Consider the following 19,066-nt stretch of genomic DNA (forward strand, 5'->3'; position numbering starts at 1 on the left):
TATCTTGTAGTTTAACACCTGGAACATGCATGCTTTTTCTCTTGGCTACTTAGCAGCTTTTATGCAAGTTTCCAAAGCTACTGTGTTCTCACAGCTGTCGGAAAAAAAGATCTTTGCCCAATGTTGAAACCCTGAAGCAACAAATATAAGACAGAGAAGTTCAGGGCTTGGTTTCCCTGGCAACATTATCTTCCTTCAAAGTACCTCTGTATCTAAGCAACAGAGTCTTCTCCCAAGTTATTGGCAGAATGAATCCACCATTTTATCAGGAACAAAAAGGTACAGAATGAGACACGCAGGCTTGAACCCTTCCTGAAAATTAAAGGGAAAGTTACATTTGAATGGCTAAGCCTTTCTAAAGAAAGACTTTAAACCAGCAACAAGCTGCTTAAAATGTGTTTGTGCATCCAACCACATTGGATGAAGAATCTTTGGTTTTGCAATACCTTGGTGTGGTATGGGCTGATGAAAGATCTTGAAAATGGAAACAAAATAATACCCTTCAAATCACAACTACTTGCTCAAGGGAAAGTTTCATCAGACTGCTAGCTTAACTGTGGTCTTTAAACTTGATTTCTGCAATAAGCCAATTCTAGGGATCATTGCTTCCAAGAATAATTCTCAGAATTTCTTTCCATTTTAGCGTAAGCCTTCCAACACTCTTGGCCTTTTATCAAGACTTTTGGTTTGAAACTACCATTTAACCACCTATTTTGTGACAGTCCTTTTTTTCAATAGTACCGTATATAACCGTGATGGCGAACATGGCATGCCTGCTACAGGTAGCCCGTGGAGCCATATCTGTGGGCACGTGAGCATTGCCCTAGCTCAGCTCCAGCGTGCATATGCTCGCCGGCCAGCTGATTTTCGGGCCTTCCCCACTCCCCCAGAGGCCATCTGGAAGCCGCAAACGGCCCATTTTCTGACTTCCAGTGGGACCGGAAGACCCATTTTTCGCCCTCCCCAGGCTCCTAGAAAGACTCTGGAGCCTGGGGAGAGCAAAAAATGGACCTTCCAGGCCCACTGGAAGTCAGAAAATGGGCTGTTTGTGGCCTCCGGAGGGTGTCTGGGGGGAGGCCGTTTTCATCCTCCCCGGGCTCCAAGAAAGCCTCTGGAGCCTGGGGAGGGCGAAACATGGGGCTACTGGGCCCACCATGCCATTGCGTGCCAGAAGCGTGGGGAGCGTGGAGGGGTTGCATGTGCTTGTGTGGGGGTAGCACATTGAATTATGGGTGTGGGCACACATGCGTGACTCTGCTGTGCTCCCCCCACTTTTGGCACGCGACAGCAAAAAGGTTAGCTATCACTGGTATATAATCTACACAGGATTGTACTCGGTACTGTTGGAAGAAATGTCCATCTGGGTTTAGTTCAAAATGGGGAGAAAGACACTGGAAACATGGAGGATGCTTGGAAGGATGCTTTAATGGTGAAGCAGAACCATGTGTGATTCTGAGTAGCTGACCACCTGGTTTGATGAGCAAATGGATTTTTATAGAGTTTGTTTTACAGCATTTTGTAATTTAGAGGTTTGTTTTGTGTATTTTGTTATTTGATTTTAATTAGTTTGTCTCGCAAAGGCAATGAGCTGGGGTTTTTAATCTTGTTTAATAAATGTAATTAATCCTAGATGCTGGCTTCCTTGGGGTTTTAATTCTGTCTTGGGTGGATTACCAAATCTGCATTTCTAAAAGTTGGCCCCTTAGTTTCTACTTGGGGCAGAGAGCTGAGGCTCTGAGTTTCTGTCTTTAGAAGCACGTTTCTCCTTTATATTTTTATATTTTATTAGATTTCTATACCGCCCTTCTCCCGAAGGACTCAGGGCGGTGAACAGCCAAAAGATAAAACACAGAAAATACAAAATTTAAAATAGGTTAAAACAGATTAAACAGTTTGGCTAAATTTTAAAAATAGGGAAAATATAATAGTCTGCCTTTTTAGTATTTCCTAAAATATTTCATTCTTGTAAGAGGGGTGGGTGCTAACTTTCTTCAATACACAAAATACAAAAACAAGGGCATCATTCCACTCTCCTCACTAGTAGTTCTAGGAGTTTTGAGAACAGAAATTTAAAGTTAAACCTAATTTGTCTTTTCTGCAGAAGGATCTTTCAACCCCTTTGGAATATATTCATGGGGTTTAAAGCTTGGGAAAAAAAAATAAATCTACTTAGAAATTCTTTGAAAATGCAAATAGTTCTGAGCTGAGAATTTCAAAGTGGCCAAAAGTCCTTTATGGTTTTTATTTAAAAGTATAAATATAATGCTATTTCATGAAGAGAGCAGAAGGTTGAAAATTCTGGGGTGTTTCCAATGTGAAAGCTGAAATAGTCTAAGCCTTCCTTAGACATTCTTGGCAACTGAAATATGCCTTAACTGATATATTATTTTTGGGTTTCACATATCATTTTTATGTATTAGGATTAAGAATGCTTGAAGGGTTAGTTTTAGAACAGCCTTCACCATCTTGGCCTAGGGATTATAGCAGCTGTAGGAATTCATATGGAGGGCAGCAAGCTAGAAAAAGATATGGATCCTGTATGTATCCCTTTTGCACAATATCTTCTACAGATGTGTCCCTCTTCCAAAAGGTATATATCTACCAGAATCAATATAAGCATGGGTGCTTTACAGCCCATCCAGCTGTTCACTATTGGAATTATATCTATAACTTCTGCTATTGTAATGGTCAGGGCCGGATTTAGATGAAAAGAGGCCCTAGGCTATTCCACTTATGAGGCCCTTTCACCTATAGTGAAAGTGTAATTTAAATTTTGCTAACAATTTGAATGTAGGCCCCTCTTGATCTTGAGGCCCTAGGCTGAAGCCTAGTTAGCCTATAGGAAAATCCGGCCCTGGTAATGGTATGTGAGAGTGACCTTGAGAGACAAGGATAGGGTTAGACACTGCTTAGGAATCAATCAAATAAAAGGGGCCATAGCCCCCTCTTATTTGATACATAATGGTAGACAAAAATCTCAGAAAGAACCATCCTAACCTATCAGGTAGTAAAACAAATGGTGGAAGATTTGCAATTTTAGACTTGCCTGATTTTGTTAATGTAGCTTTACAATAAAGTAGAATTAGCTCATTAGGTTGTGTTTCCTGTCTGGACTACTTGGGAAGCCTGGCACCTGTTGTTCTAGTCATACAAACCTCATTTTAATAAATTTCAAAATGACTACATATAAAAACAAACAAAATCCCAAAATTATTATTAAGCTGGAAATAAAGAATTGTCAGGAAGTAAATGTTTAGTGTATGTAAATCAGTTCTTGATTAAATGTGATCTTCTAAAACTTGAGTGGAGAGCTGGTGTAGTCTTTGAATCAGATAACTTGTTAATGTATATACAACGTATATATCAAGAATTAGGGAAAAGACACTTTTCTACTCCATCTGGTTTTAAGAAGAGGGAGTGGGGAAAATGAGAATTCCTGCTTGGTGCCAATGTGAATTTTTTTTGTCCCAAAGAGGAGTTATGAATCAGCAATTCTAAGTAATACTACATCTGGCAATTTTCCATCAAGAAGCAGCTACCACACTCTGGAGTAATTTGAGGAGACAATGATTACTATAGATCAGGGTGTCAGACTCGCGGTCCACAGATCAGATGCATCACGCCCTGGCCACGCCCACCCCCATTTTAGCGAAGGGAGAAAAAGCCACGATACATCATATGATGACAACATGACTCCATGAGTTTGATACCCCTGATATAGATTATCAAGGACCTTTAAGGAATAAATAAAGGAGTTTATAGATTTTGTGAATTTAAAAAGTATTATGTAAGGCTATCTTAGTACAATCTGCATTTGGCAATTGACCATAAAGGCTCTTTAATCATAAAAGATGCAAGTTATGATAAACTGACTGATTCATCTTGCTGACACTAAAGGAAAAAGCTTGGCATCTTGATTTAACAGTTTTGAATTCTTCAGAAGTCATAGCTTGATTGGTAGTCAGATAACTACAAAAAGAATGTGCTCTAATAGAGTCTTTCTCTCTATGTCTACGAAAAGCTTACTTTTTGAAATTGATGTCCAGAAGAAAACAATATAAAACATAGTGAACTTGGCTCCCCAGAGTTCAATTGTGATTAATTCATTTCAAGCATTTTCTACATAATTATACATTTGCAGTCATGACTCTGATAACAACAATTCTAACAGTGCCCACAATGATGGCAAGACTGTAGTTGGGCTAAAGTTGTACAGTTTTCTCTCTTCTCAAAAGGAGTAGAAAAAATTCATCCCTGGGGAAAGTGATTCATTTGTAAGCTCTAAATGCTATTGAGAAGACATTGAAAATCCCTCAGAGATTATGTAATATATGTATGATATCAGAGAGGATACTGTTATCCAACAGAAATTCTGCAAAACTATTCTGGGCAATAACTGGATATACACTATTGGGAATGTCTTCTCATTCCATATAAATGACATGATTGATTAGCAACTTCAAGCAGAGGCACTGAAAAAGTTTTGGAGACTTCCTAAAACAATGAAAACTGATTCCATTTACTTATGGCCTGCAATTCCAGGATATGAATTACTTGTGAAACTCATTTGAGGAGCAATTTTCAAAGAAAGAAAATGCTAGAAAGAACATGTATAATATACCTGCCCAGTTCTTGGTGAACTATTTTGATGAACTGTTCTTACAGTCCATGTAAACAAGGAATTTCTCCTTAGCTCTCCTAACAGGTTTTTTAATTACGACTATTACAATTATGCAAGCACTAGGATTAGGCCCATATCTTATTAGGCTTTCATTAACATTCTGCACAGAATACTTCAAAACAATATATAAAACAGAAACATTCACCAGTAGAGCAAAGAACTTCAGAAAGAAAGCAAAACAAAACACAGCTTTTCCTTTCTGGTTCTATAATTCTAAATACTGTCAGCAGGAGTGATTGAATGTAATGCAACTTTAATTATACGTGCATAGCACCATTTTTTGAACTAAAGTTGCCAAAGGAATACCTTCTCTTATACACTCCTGCTCAATTAGCGAGAATATCCTCAGAAATCAGGTCTTAATTCCACTCCTGCACTGAACTGAGGATATATTATCAATCATAATAAGTTCTGTATTGCTCGCATAAGTTGAGACCACATTTCTGCTCTTAAGAAAAAGTGTTTTTTTCAATAGTAGCACCAAAGGTTTATTTCTTTCAACAGGAAATATTGATTCCCCTTCTCCTGAATATCCCTATCAGGACAGGCAGTGTGATACCTATAGTCTCCAATATGTCCTTGAAAAAATCCCTTGCTGTCCACCAACTCTCAGCCCCAAAGATGCTTTTAAAAATAGTTGATGTGGTACAAAGCAAATGTTTATTCCTAGTAATATAAATGGCTACCACAAAAGTTCACTGAAAATAGCACAGAGCATCATAAAGAGAGTAATTCATCTTCTTGTGCATATTTTCTGACTGGCCATGCCTGTCATGGCTTCTTTTTTGAAGGGGCAAGTTTGCCAAAATAGGTACATGCTCTCAAAGATTTCAATTTGAATTCTCTGTTAATTATCTGTACAGCAATCCTATGACTATCAACATTTTTAGCATGGGCCATGCTTACTGCCAGGCTTCAAACCATAGATAAGAATGTACCTTTTAGGAACATTCACAAGAAATTCAAGAACTTCAGATAACTTCCATTTACTAAAGAAAGTTAAAAGCCATGTTTCAAACAATATAATAGCAAACAACACTGACCAACTTTCAAGAATGCCCTGACATTCCATTCCATGAGTTTCTCCTTTCAGTCCAAAATTAAGATTACGATCTCTTCTTTAGTGTCTAAGATAAATGACAGACTGAAAATATCTGTATTGAAGTATACATGCTGCAACTCATTCTAGATGATTCTCTCTCTCCCTCTCCCTCTTTCTCTCCTTCCCTCCCTCAAATCAGAATTTTTTATAAACATGCTTTAGTTTTCTCATTTACACCTTGCTAATTTTTATTTGTGCTAGGCTTGTAACATTTTAATTCATTTCCATTTCTTGCCATAACAACCACTGGAAGCACAAAGATTAACCAGAATAAACAGCCCCTGATTAAATGCATAATTAATGATCCAGTAGTACATTAGCAACTACTACTCCACCATTTGGCATCTCCCATCTATATCAATTTATTTTCTTCATTTGCTTCAGCTTGGAGCAAATTAACAAGCCTTTACTTCAACTCTTAGAGCCAATAAACACAAAACAGGCAGGCAAGTTGAGCTGCTTCACTCCATTATCTTTTTTCATATTTCATCTAGCTCTTTTCCTGAAATGAAAATATACATATGTGTGTATTTATTTTAGGAATGGTAAACATTCTGTCTCAATTTCATAAAGGAAATGTCTATATCTCAAACATTAGTCAGGCAGGCCAAGTTGAAAACCATAAGTAAATTAATTTAATTAATAATAAATACTTGTATAAGTGGTGTATATATTTCATTAATAAATAAATACATCCTATTAAGTAAAACACTTACTGTGCCTTCCGTATTGCCACTATTGGATGGAACACTTGTACAAAAATGTAAGTTTCCTTTGCACACATTGGTGCCTCATTTTACAGAGAGAAAATATAATTATTTTAATGGGAAAAACAAATCAAAGCATTTGCTGAGTGTAGTTCAACTCTCAATGAGTTAATGAGTAATTTGTAAAAAAATAAATAAAAATAAAATAAAATACACAGTACATACTGTTTTGACACCATGCTTTTCAAAAGAAGGAAAATTTCACAAAACTTCATACTTCAGCACATAAACTGATCTGCCACTTAGCAAACACTTTAAAGATGTATGCTTTTTAACTTGGTTTACTTGTTTAAGAGATCTGTAAATGTATGCTTGGTCTGTGCATGTAGCCCTGTCAGTCTAAGGAAGCCCAAGCATTTTAGCCATAGAGTATGGAATTCAATAGCATCACACTGAACTTTAATTATTAAAAAGCCTTGACTCGTGAGGATAGAAACTTGCATTGTAGTAAACACTGAAAGGCAAAGCAAAGCAAGAACATTGGTGGGACAGGGTTTAAAGTACAGGATGAAGCACATTATTATTTCATTGAACTGAGACATACATGCTGAAGGTGCTGTTTTCACACACTGCTAGCAACCTTATGGGTAGGAGGGGTGATATTAATGCCACGACCTTTAAATATAAGGAGATCATTCTGGGGCCTCTATAATTATCTGAAGGTAGCTTTGTTTTGAACAAGGAAGATTAAAAAGGTTACGCAGGCCCTTTCAAGACCTCACTCTAGCAACAGTGAGATTATTGCAATTGACCTATTGTGAAGAGGGGATTGTCTTCTTTTTACAGAAGTTCCCTATTTTTCTCTTGAGTGACAGTAAAAAAAATAGCTCTGACAAAGTAGCAGGGTAGCATTCAGAAAGATATACCCATTCTCACTCCATCCTTATTTGAAATGACATTTGACAGTTTGCAAAAAGGATGAAGTCCAATTAGAGTTGCCAGCGCTAACAAATTAACCTTTACGAAGTAAAAACCAAGATGTCCCCTCAAATTAACTTCTTTATTTTATTCTGTGCCTGAGTTCTAAAAAGGAAAAAAAAAACCACTTCCTCTTAAGGTTATTAACAACACTATGCCATTAGTAAGAATAATGTACGAACAGCTACTTCACAGTCAGAATTCTACAGGTTTGTCTTTGTCCAAGCCAAAAAGTGCAATGTAACAACTATCAGAAGCAGTACAGGGTGATGGCAAAACAGTGGAACTGCATCCAACAAAGATGCTGAGGAATGGTAAGGAAGCCATGATAATATTAATTCCCCCTTGATGGCTGGGGAATTCTAGGAGTTGAAGTCCACAGGTCTTCAAGTTGCCAAGGTTAGCAATTTGTTATAAAGTCAGGAGATTAAAACATGTAACCGATAATTTTTTATCCGTTTAGGAAATAAATGGACAACTCTTTTGTCAAGAGTATTACTTCATCTGCATGCTTAGTCTTTGACCTGCTGAAGTGGTAGGAGAATGACAATGGGCTTCTATTTTTTGCTCACAAGAGAGCAAATGCTTTCTGGAACAGAAGAACTGACAATGTGTAAATATATTGATCTTATACTCACAGGCTAACAATTTATAGAATTTTTCTTATCTTTGTGCCTTATTGTGTCCAAAATGATGTCTTTGCCTTTTAGATTTGAAGACTGTCTACCTAATTAGAATTTATCTTGGAAGTTCTAACAGATATTTCCCTTAAAGTTTAGTTCTTATTTTCTTCATTTTAAAGCAGACTTTCCCAGATATGTTTGAAGAAACGTTTCTGATATTTTTGATGAAATGAACATTTTTTTTCATTTTGCTATATAGCTTACACATAAGTCAGAAGATATTACACTTATTATTAAATTGAATTACTGCTCCCATCTGTTGATGCTTGATTGGGATTTTAAGAGATAAAAATATGGATCATGTTAAAGGTCAGCTTCCAGGGAGAAACCTGTTGTGGATTTCCCAAAATGAAACAAACAGAAATAGCACCCAGAGAAATAAGAAGTTCCTAAACTGTATATCACTTAATATTGCAGATACGTAGAGTTGTGGTGGCACAGTGGTTAGAATGCAGAATTTTAGGCTCCACGCAGTACTGCCAGGAATTCAATCCTGACTGGCTCAAGGTTGACTCAGCCTTCCATCCTTCCAAGGTTGGTAAAATGAGGACCCAGATTGTTGGGGGCAATATGTTGATTCTGTAAACCACTTAAACAGGGATGTAAAGCACTATAAAGTGATATATACATCTAAGTGCTATTACTATTGCTACATGAATTTCCTTGAACCATAAATGCAGCTCAATATTAAACACACATATACTTCTTATTACAGTAATATACATCAATTGGGCACTGCAAATTGTAATATATAGAAATCAAGAGTTGTTTAATAGATAATGACAGATAATTTGTTCACCAAATGTGATATTTAAGTTCAGATTTTTTGGGGAAATTTCAATTGCTGCAAGCTCTAAAATAAAAGTCAGAGACAACAGCAAAAATGGAGAAGCTGTTATAAATTTTCCTCCTTGCTATCTGCTTTTTATCCAATATACTTGCCTACCCCTCCTAGAACATAGAAAAAATGCCTATGTTATAAGGTAATCTTATCTATAAACAATAATACCCTAATCAAAATCTTTTAAAACTTTTTTCTATGGTCTAAAGTGTCAAGATAGAAGACATATATAGTATATAATGCAAGCTCATTCCCTTCCTATGTTACACAGAGCAAGAAATCTTCCACAGACTTTCAATTACATACATGTAAAGGAATAAATGGCTGAAAGAACTTGATCAATGGAATGCCTTCCAAAGGGAAGTAAGATAAAGAATTTCCTGTTGATCTTATCACGTAGCAATCTACCCTTCAAGTTGAAACTACAGCTTTAACTTCACGCTACACCAGATTCTCATTACCTTTTACACCAGAGATTGAGTAGGGTATAAACATGCCATTCCACTTCTGCAGTTTCTTCAAGAAAGGGAAAGTTAACTGAGCCTATGACTCTTGCTATGCCATTCCAAAACTCAGTCCCACTTGATTTGAGAAATTTCTTGCATGCTTATTAGCTTCAACTCAGAAAATGCCCCTTGGACATTGGTTCATACAGTATATACAGAACAATTTTTTCCCAAACGCCATTACTCTGCTAAACAAATAATTCCCTCAACACTGTCAAACTAGTTACTAAGTCTGCATTACTATTAATCTTCTCATTGTTCCTATCACCCATCTCCGCCCACTTAGGACTGTATGACTGTAACCTTGTTGCTGGTATCCTTAAGATTTATATTGACTGTTTCCCTATGTCTATCATTAAGTGTTGTACCTTATGATTCTTGACGAATGTATCTTTTCTTTTATGTACACTGAGAGCATATGCACCAAGACAAATTCCTTGTGTGTCCAATCACACTTGGCCAATAAAGAATTCTATTCTATTCTAAATCTTGGTTGTGTGGTTTTGAGAAAAGCCATCAAGTTACATTTTCCAATTTGTATATGGGAAGTGTATTTTGTAATTTTTTTCCTTTTTTATTTAAAAAGGGCATTCATTTATTTATTTCAATTTGTTATGGCCACCCTCCATCAGACTCTGGGCAACTTATAAAATCTAATGCAGTGTTACAACAATTAAACATATAGATAAAACAAGACAACCTAACTAAAACAGCTACTATAAAAAGCAATAACAACCTGCCTGTCAACACATTAATCTCAAACACGGAACCAAAGGCAGGTTTTGTGGGTTGTTTGAAATCTCAGGAAAGTGGATGCCATCAGTATCTCTGTTTCAGAGGCTGGGACCATGTCAGAATAGGCATGCTTCTTAAGTCATACAAGTTGACAACATGCAACAGAAGGAATGCACCCACTCTGCCCAAACGTACTGGGCAGGCAAATACACTGGGACAGAGGTAATCCCTCAAATAACCAGGTCCAATGCAATGAAGGCTTTAGAGATTTCAACCAGCACCTTGATTGGCCCCAAGAAGCCAACTGATAGCCAATGCAGCTCACATAGCACAGGTGATACATGTGTACAACAAGGAGTGCTCAATATTAGCCGTGACACCACAATTTGAAAGATTTGAACCTTCTAGATCAGTGTTTCTCAACCTTGGAAGCTTGAAGATGGGTGGACTTCAACTCCACCCCGCTGCTGGCTGGGGGATTCTGGGAGTTGAAGTCCACCCATCTTCAAGCTTCCAAGGTTGAGAAACACTGTTCTAGATAGTCTTCAAAGGCAGACCCATATAGAATGCAGTTTGGTTTAGACATACTGTAAGACCAAAAGAAAAAAGCAGTTTTAAGGGTAATGATTTAATAGCTGACCAGCTGCTGTAATGCTGTAATACTGTAATGCTATAATGATGATGCAATGAGGAGAATGAGTCAGCAAGGTTTTGAGGCTGATGTCACTTTAAGAGGCCCTGTTGGGGGGTACCTCTCTCTCCATGTGTGCTTCCATGCTGTAATTGTTGACTGCTGTTTGTTTGGGGTCTGACTAAAAGTACATGTATGTATGCTTTGTAGATAAAAACCACTATTTAAATACAAACCTCTGTTTACTGTATTTGCTCCTGGATTGTCTTACATAGTCACACTGTGTGCACTTTGACACTATATAAAGCCAATTTTGCCTAGCACACATTTTTGAATGCCTGAATAGTAGCCAAATCCTCTAAAAAATCTAAATGAATGGGAATGTGATGTTCAAATCATTCATCAATCTATTTATTTAAAATTCTTTACAATTATTTTTTTCTATTTATCTGACTTTGGCTGAAGAAGACTTGGTTCAGGCTACAGTGAACATCAATCTCTTTGCTGCAATCAAAATCAGTGGCAAATTGATTTCTTTAGATTACAATATATTTCAAAAGAATGATACATGGCACCAGGGGTGGGTTCTAAATTTTTTTACTACCGGTTCTGTGGGTGTGGCTTATTCTGTGGGCATGGCTTGATGGCCTCTGCAGAGAGGGCACGCAATCTGGGAGTCCTCCTGGATACGCAGCTGTCCTTGGAGGAACATCTGACGACTGTAGCCAGGGGGACCTTCTCCCAGGTTCACCTGATTCACCAGTTGCAGCCCTTTCTTGATCGGGATTCCTTGTGCACAGTCACCCACGCCCTCGTCACCTCGCGCCTGGACTACTGCAACACTCTCTACATGGGGCTCCCCTTGAGGACCACCCGGAGGCTCCAACCGGTCCAGAATGCGGCCGCGCAGGTAATCATGGGAGCCGCCTGGCGCTCCCATATAACACCACTCCTGCGTGAGCTGCACTGGCTCCCAGTGGTCTTCCGGGTGTGCTTCAAGATGTTGGTTACCACCTTTAAAGCGCTCCATGGCATAGGACCTAGTTATCTTCGAGACTGCCTGCTGCTACCGATGACCTCCCACCGACCTGTGCGCTCCCACAGAGAGGGCCTCCTCGGGGTGCCATCAGCCAAACAATGTAGGCTGGTGACCCCCGGGGGAGGGCCTTCTCTGTGGGGGCACCTACCCTCTGGAATCAGCTGCCTCCAGAGATAAGGAGAATCCAAGACCTCTGTGCCTTCCACCGTGCCCTTAAAACTTTCTTTTTTCAGCAAGCCGGGCTGGCTTAACATATTTTTTAACATATTTTTAAATATTTTTTTAATTGGTTTGTTATCTTAAATTTGGGCCAAATTAATATATATCCTTTTAATTGTTTTTAATGTTAGTATTGTATGTTTTTATCTGGCTGTACACTGCCCTGAGTCCCTCGGGAGAAGGTGCGGTATATAAATTTGAAATAAAATAAAAAATAAATAAATATGGTCATGTGACAATTATTTAGGATTTAGCAGAGGTACTGGTCTACCAGGCTTTTAACTGCTTGCAGAGCTGTACCGATCTACCCATTTATTTTTGCAGGCACTGATCTACTCATGTATTTTTGCAGGCACTGGTCTACTCATGTATTTTTGCAGGCACTGATCTACTCATGTATTTTTGCAGGCACCGATCTAATCATTTGTTTTCTTTTAACACTGATCAGCTGTATGGCGGCCCTTTGAAGCCCCGCGGCAAGAGTTTAAACAGTTTTTTTTCCCTCTAGCCATCAGCTGGGACTCAGGAGGCAGCAATAGATTGGGGATGAGGCCAAATAAAAGGTAAGAATAATGTGAGGGGTGGGGGGGACGGGGGGCATAACCGGTTCGGTGACATCATATTGTCACCGCTACCGGCTTGGGGGAACCAGGCCGAACCGGGAGGACCCCACCACTGCATGGCACGCCAAAGTGGTAGCACATGGGTTGAACTGAAAAAATGCTAATGAGGTTCAGCCCCAGTTAGTATTTTGATGGGAGAAATATCAGAGTTCTATACTTGGCAGGGAAGTTGAAAAGGCATATGGGAAGACGTAATGGCAAAGTATGTCTCCTATAACTGTTGGTTCAAGGATTTAGGAGATCATCATATAAACAAAGAACTTTAAGATTCTCTAGTCAGGTTAAAGACTGTTAAAAAGAATATCAAATGAATATCCAAAAGTATAGGTAATATATTTGTTCATTGGGGAAAATAGTTCAATTTCTGTAATTTTTCTAATTTCATACCATTTATTTCAATTAATATTGATAAAGTAAACTATGAGAATTGTACTTGTAAAGAAAAACAAATTTGAAGCAGCTGACAAAGAGCCTGGTATCTCTTGTTTCATCCACAAGAATGGAGTTCCATACTTTTAACATTGAATAGTGGGTTCTATGATACATCCTTTAGATAAAATCTCCTAAAGTTGAGCTCAACTACTGGCGACTACATAAACCTCTTTTTTTCCTTTTTCTTTTTTTGCCATTAAGAATTACATTCAATTTAAAGTAAACTTTGAAGGCCATTCATCATTCCTACATTAAAGGTAAAGGTTCCCCTCGCACATATGTGCTAATCGTTCCCGACTCTAGGGGGCAGTGCTCATCTCCGTTTCAAAGCCGAAGAACCAGCACTGTCCGAAGACGTCTCCGTGGTCATGTGGCCAGCATGATTAAACACCAGAGGTGCATGGAACACTATTACCTTCCCACCAAAGGTGGTCCCTATTTTTCTACTTGCATTTTTTACGTGCTTTCGAACTGCTAGGTTGGCAGAAGCTGGGACAAGTAACAGGAACTCACCCCGTTACGCAGCACTAGGGATTCGAACTGCTGAATTGCCAACCTTTCAATCGACAAGCTCAGCGTTTTAGTCACTGAGCCACAGCGTCCCTATATTCCTGCATTACAGAGACATAATTATAATGCCAACATTACTCACTGTACTGAACCTATTAGCAGTCACTTTATTAATCTTATTTATCAAATCTGAAAAGCATCTAGACACTTACTTGGATGCTCCTTAAGACCATAATGAAAACCTACCTATGGTATTTTCAGGTCTGAGAATTAGAGACACCAAAAGAGCAAAATAGGCCTTACCAGGAATGTTGTGTATTGTTATTGCGAAAATCAGCAGCATGATCCTCCTCCAACTGCTGCTTGCTGGAACAGGAACATTGTCTTTGAGTGTGTGGGACACTGCAGGAAGATCTGGCTGACTTTGTCCAGCACCTTTCCTCCTTTGATATGGTTCCCCATTTTCACCTTTGTCTACAGTAAAAATAAAAAAGTTTACAAAACTTTAGGTTGCCGTTATAAATGCTTAAAATAAAGAAATAAAGAAAAGACACAAAGATGTTGATAAGCATATAGAGTTTAATATTAATACAAAGCAGCTTTTCCATTCACATGTGTTGGGAAATTGATCGAAAATTGGGGGACCTGCAATTCTTCACATGCAGAAAGCACTCATTGGGGGGAGGGGGGGAGGGAAGGACTTGAAATGAAATATTTAATTAGAGGTTAAAAACCTACAACAAAATATTGTAGAAATGCAATAGTATATAAATAAAATCATTTTATCCAACCAAATAATTTTGAAGTACAATATCGGATTTTTTCCACTGATTAGTAAAACTTAGAAAATTCTAAGCTGTTAAGATAACAAAGGCAGATGTTCCTGAAATTTACATAGGCAACAGCTGTACTGATTACAATTATCTGACATTTTAAATGTATATTGACTCTCTTTACCCAATCAGTTTAAAGTCTCCAGGCAAACTAATAAGTTTCAGAAGTCATTTGAAGACACTTCTCAATTAATGTCAGTTGCTTCCCATGCCATTTCAAAGCATTTTAATGCTAATGTTCAAGTTGCACATAACTTGGCAGCCCCTGAAACTCTGTAGCACATTAAACGCTGGCTTAGGAACTGAGAAGAGGTAGCCAATAGGTAAAAACAAAAATAACATGCAATCTTGTATCCTGCTATTTGAAATAACAGTTTTGAAAGAGAAGGGGAGAACCGGGACAGTATAAAACCTTTCAGTGGTACTGTAGAAAATCTGGTCTAACACCATTGTCAGTGCAGGTTGTTCAAACAAGTATTAAATAATAAAAAGGAAACAAAATTGGCATCTAAATACATTAAAATAAACAGGCCCTCCAAACAGATGTTTTTACCCTGTTAAAAATGCTAATATTTATTTATTTTATTTATTTATTTATTTTATTCAATTTGTATACCACCCTTCTCCTAGTGGACTCAGGGCGGTGCACAGCCAGAACTAAAATACATAACAATACAAAATTTAAAATTAATTAAAAGAATTATATACTTTGGCCCGAATTAAAACAATGCGAATTAAAACCCATTAACAGATTAAAACTAAACAATTAAAAACTAAAAAAGGGGGCGGGGTTCATGCCAGCCCTGCTTGCTGGAAAAGAAAAGTTTTCAGGGCACGGTGAAAGACCCGGAGATCCGATATCCCTCTTATCTCCGGGGGCAAATCGTTCCAGAGGGCGGGAGCTGCCACAGAGAAGGCCTTCCCCCTGGGGGTCGCCAGCCGACATTGCCTGGCCGACGGCACCCTGAGGAGTCCCTCTCTGTGGGAGCGTACTGGTCTCATAATGGTTTGGCAAACACATGAGGAGCAGAGCAAAACCAAGAGAATTTAATCAACTTATTGCTGTTGCAATGATACAAATTCAGATCCAGCTGTAGCCTACAGATTCATTACATTTCGAGACAGGGACAGTGAAAGCTATAGTGAAAGCTGGCTGAGGAATTCTCAGGAGGAGTTGAAGCCCACGAGTCTTAAAGTTACCATGGGTGAACGTCTCTCGTATATGACATGGGGAGGGTGGGGAGATGAGAAAATAAAAATTATCCGCCCAATACATTGGAAAAAAAATTCAGGAAATCACAGACCAGCAATGTCCTTACCCCATTCAGGGCATCACTCCCCTCCCAAAGCCTTGTAACTTCTGGCCCACCAAACATTTAGCCCTAGAGGTAAACAGTACTGTAATTGACACAAAAAGTATGTTTTATATCCAAACACTGACTCATTAAAACTATAAGGAAAAAATGAATACAGGAAAGATTAAGAATAAAATCCTTTTTGTATTTTGAAAAATAAAAAATGTAATTTAAAAAAAGAATAAAAACTTTGAGTTTTTCATTAAAACCCCTTTAATATCAGGCAAGGAAGGATAAACTCTCTCACAAAACCCCTCATGACTATATGTATACAACCATGAGATTTTCTTGACAGCAAGACAGAGGTGACTTCAGGAATGTTTTATCAAGTTTCCAATCTGTACAGCCTTTGGATGGCTTCTACTCAAATGCTTTCCAGCTCTGATTCTACTTTGCTCTTTTTGAGATAATCCAAGATCAAGTAGGTGTTACTGTTCCCTCTTGTTCAAAATCAGACTTGGTATCAGATCATGGCAGTCAACACATAGTGCTCAACTTATTTTTCAGCATAAATGTGTATTGTTTTGAACAGAGCTCATTCAAATAGCTAAATCTAAGACTTTCTCCAAGAAAAGCTGTCTTAACAATTAACTAGACAGAATGACAAGGATCCTGTTGTTGGTCAAATGAAGAACAAAATAAGAAACATGTTTATTTGTTTGGAAACAAACAAAACTGATGCTAATATAGGCCCCGGTTGAGGCCCTTTGGACAGGGAATTCCATAAATAGGGTGCCACCCCATACGTTTTCCTGCTTGTAGAAGCCTACCACTCTTCCTTTGGAGGGATTTTTTTTTTTAATTTGATTTATATGCCGCCCTTCTCCGGAGACTCAGGGTGGCTTACAATGCGTTAAGCAATAGCCTTCATACTTTTGTATATTTATACAAAGTCAGCTTATTGCCCCCACAAACTGGGTCCTCATTTCACCTACCTTAGAAAGGATGGAAGGCTGAGTCAACCTTGAGCCTTGGAGAGATTCGAACCAGCAGTAATTGCAGGCAGCTGTGTTAATAACAGGGTGCTTAGACCACTGTACTATCAAGGCTCTTGATAGTAGATTTGGATTTGGAAAAAGTAGATAGTAGATTTGGAAAAAGCTTCAATTATGAGGGGGCATATGTATGTGTTATCCTTGCAAGGTAGTCCACAAAGGAAGTACACCCAGTTGATCTAATTCTACTTTAGAATTACTGTAGTTTACATTAACAGAATCTTGCTAGTCAGAATATATATTTCTCCTTGGTCTTCTGTATTGCTCAAGGGTCCTTTCTGAGATGTTAGCCATGTCTACATTCCTTCTGCAGGCTAAGCTGCCTGCAATGGAATGCATGGGTGATCTTGAGAGAGGAGGGGAAGAGATGTTGCCTAGAAAACAATCAGACAAGAGAGGCTGGAGCCCCCGTTGGTTTAATAGTCAGACAGAGAAATTTAGGAAGGGCCCCCCACTAATAGATTAAGTAGTTAAGTATGGCAGCAGGAAGTTTGTGCCTTCAAACTTTGCAAGGTTCTGTTAATATAGCTTTACAGTAAAGTAGAGTTAATTTATCTACTCCTGTTTCCTGTTTGGAAAGGCTGATAGGACCAACAGGGCATCATTCAGCTGATGTCAAGCCCAAGAACAACACGTGGGGTTACTTCTGACTAGTTCCTTTATTGTTGCTAACCTACAAAAAGAATCTTGCCAGAATAAACCAATTATCTGAAATAGCAATAGCACTTAGACTTGTATACGGCTTCATAGTGCTTTACAGCTCTCTCTAAGCGGTTTACAGAGTCAGCATATTGCCTCTAGCAATCTGGGTCCTCATTTTACTGACCTCGGAAGGATGGAAGGCTGAGTCAACCTTGAGCCTGGTGAGATTCGATCTGCCAAACTTCTGGCAGTCGGTGATCAGCAGAAGTAGCCTGCAGTACTGCACTCTAACCACTGCGCCACCGCAGCTACAATAATTGTAGACATACTCTGAGACTGCTAGGAATAGTCCAACTTTGTTCTCTTCCTGTCTACCAGACATCCAAGCTCCACTATCCCTTTGCCCTCTAGGAAAAAAGGTTCTCCCTCCTGAAACTCACTACATTCTACACGAATGGACAGATGTGTCACCCCAAAACAGTATCTGCATCTTGTGTGGATTGAGTCTCAGATTACTAGCCTTCATCCAATCTATTACCCTAGTTCAACCCTAGTTCAGAATGCCGACCATCTCATAAGTTTTAAATGAAAAGGAAAATGAGAGCTGTGTGTCCTCTGCATATTGATATGGGATTTCAATCTAGATCTCTGAATGACATCTTCCAGCTGTTTCATGTAGGTGTTAAAAAGCATAGGGAATAATATGGAGACTGAGGGACTCCATAACCCAATCCCTATAAGGCACCACCTGCTAGCAAAAGCCACCCAAGTAGGAATAGAACCGCCATAGTACAGTGTCCCCACAACCAACTTTGATCAGGAAGATAGCACGCTCAACAGCATTTAAAGCAACTGAGAGGTCTAGGAGGATCAACGTAGTCACACTATCTTGTCTTTTTCCCAGCACAGGTCCCATGGGGGATTATGGCAGTTTCTATTCCACAGCCAGGTCTAGAAATTTGTTTCATCCTGTAGAGCCAGGAGCATGCAACCTGGGGCAGGGATGAAATGTAAAATTTGTTAACTACTGGTTCTGTGGGTGTGGCTTGGGGGTGGTGGGTAATGTGACTGGGTGGGCGTGGCCAACTTTTTTTTTTTTTAACTTTTCAAAGCATTTTTTCGAATGCTTTGAAAAGCCTTTGCCAATCAGGCAACTCAGCTGGGATCTTCAGAGAGGCTTTTTTAAAAAATGCCTCTCTGCCATCAGGCAATTCAGCTGGGATCATCAGTGGTTTTTTAAAAAAAATGCCTCTCTGCTCATCGGGTAACTCAGCTGGGATTGTCAGAGAGGCTTTTTAAAAAATGCTTTGAAAAACCTCTTTGACAATCAGGCAACTTAGCTGGGATCGTCAGAGACTTTTCAAAGCATTTTTTTTTTACCACCTCTTCAAAAGCCTTTGAAAAGCCTCTGACAATCCCAGCTGAGCCGTGCAATCATCAGAGGCCTTTTTTTTTTTACTTTTAAAAGCATTTTTTCTACAACCTCTTCCAACGAAAAAATGCTTCCGATGATCGTGTGGCTCAGCTGGGCATGGTGGTGGTGGTGGGGCGCAG

General features: G+C 38.8%; 1 protein-coding gene across 2 annotated transcripts in view; it reads right to left on the reverse strand.

The window, feature by feature from the left end:
• Positions 1 to 19,066, reverse strand: part of SLC39A11 (solute carrier family 39 member 11) — a 337,353-nt gene that overhangs the window by 106,210 nt on the left and 212,077 nt on the right. For both annotated transcript variants that reach the window (XM_034412722.3, XM_034412723.3), the window contains exon 6: positions 13,991 to 14,161. In XM_034412722.3, coding sequence (XP_034268613.2) covers positions 13,991 to 14,161 — 171 coding nt within the window. The remainder of the gene's footprint in view (positions 1 to 13,990; positions 14,162 to 19,066) is intronic.

The sequence above is a fragment of the Pantherophis guttatus genome, chromosome 2 (genome assembly GCF_059756535.1).
Source record: "Pantherophis guttatus breed Tessera chromosome 2, ASM5975653v1, whole genome shotgun sequence".
Classification (NCBI taxonomy): Eukaryota; Metazoa; Chordata; class Lepidosauria; order Squamata; family Colubridae; genus Pantherophis; species Pantherophis guttatus.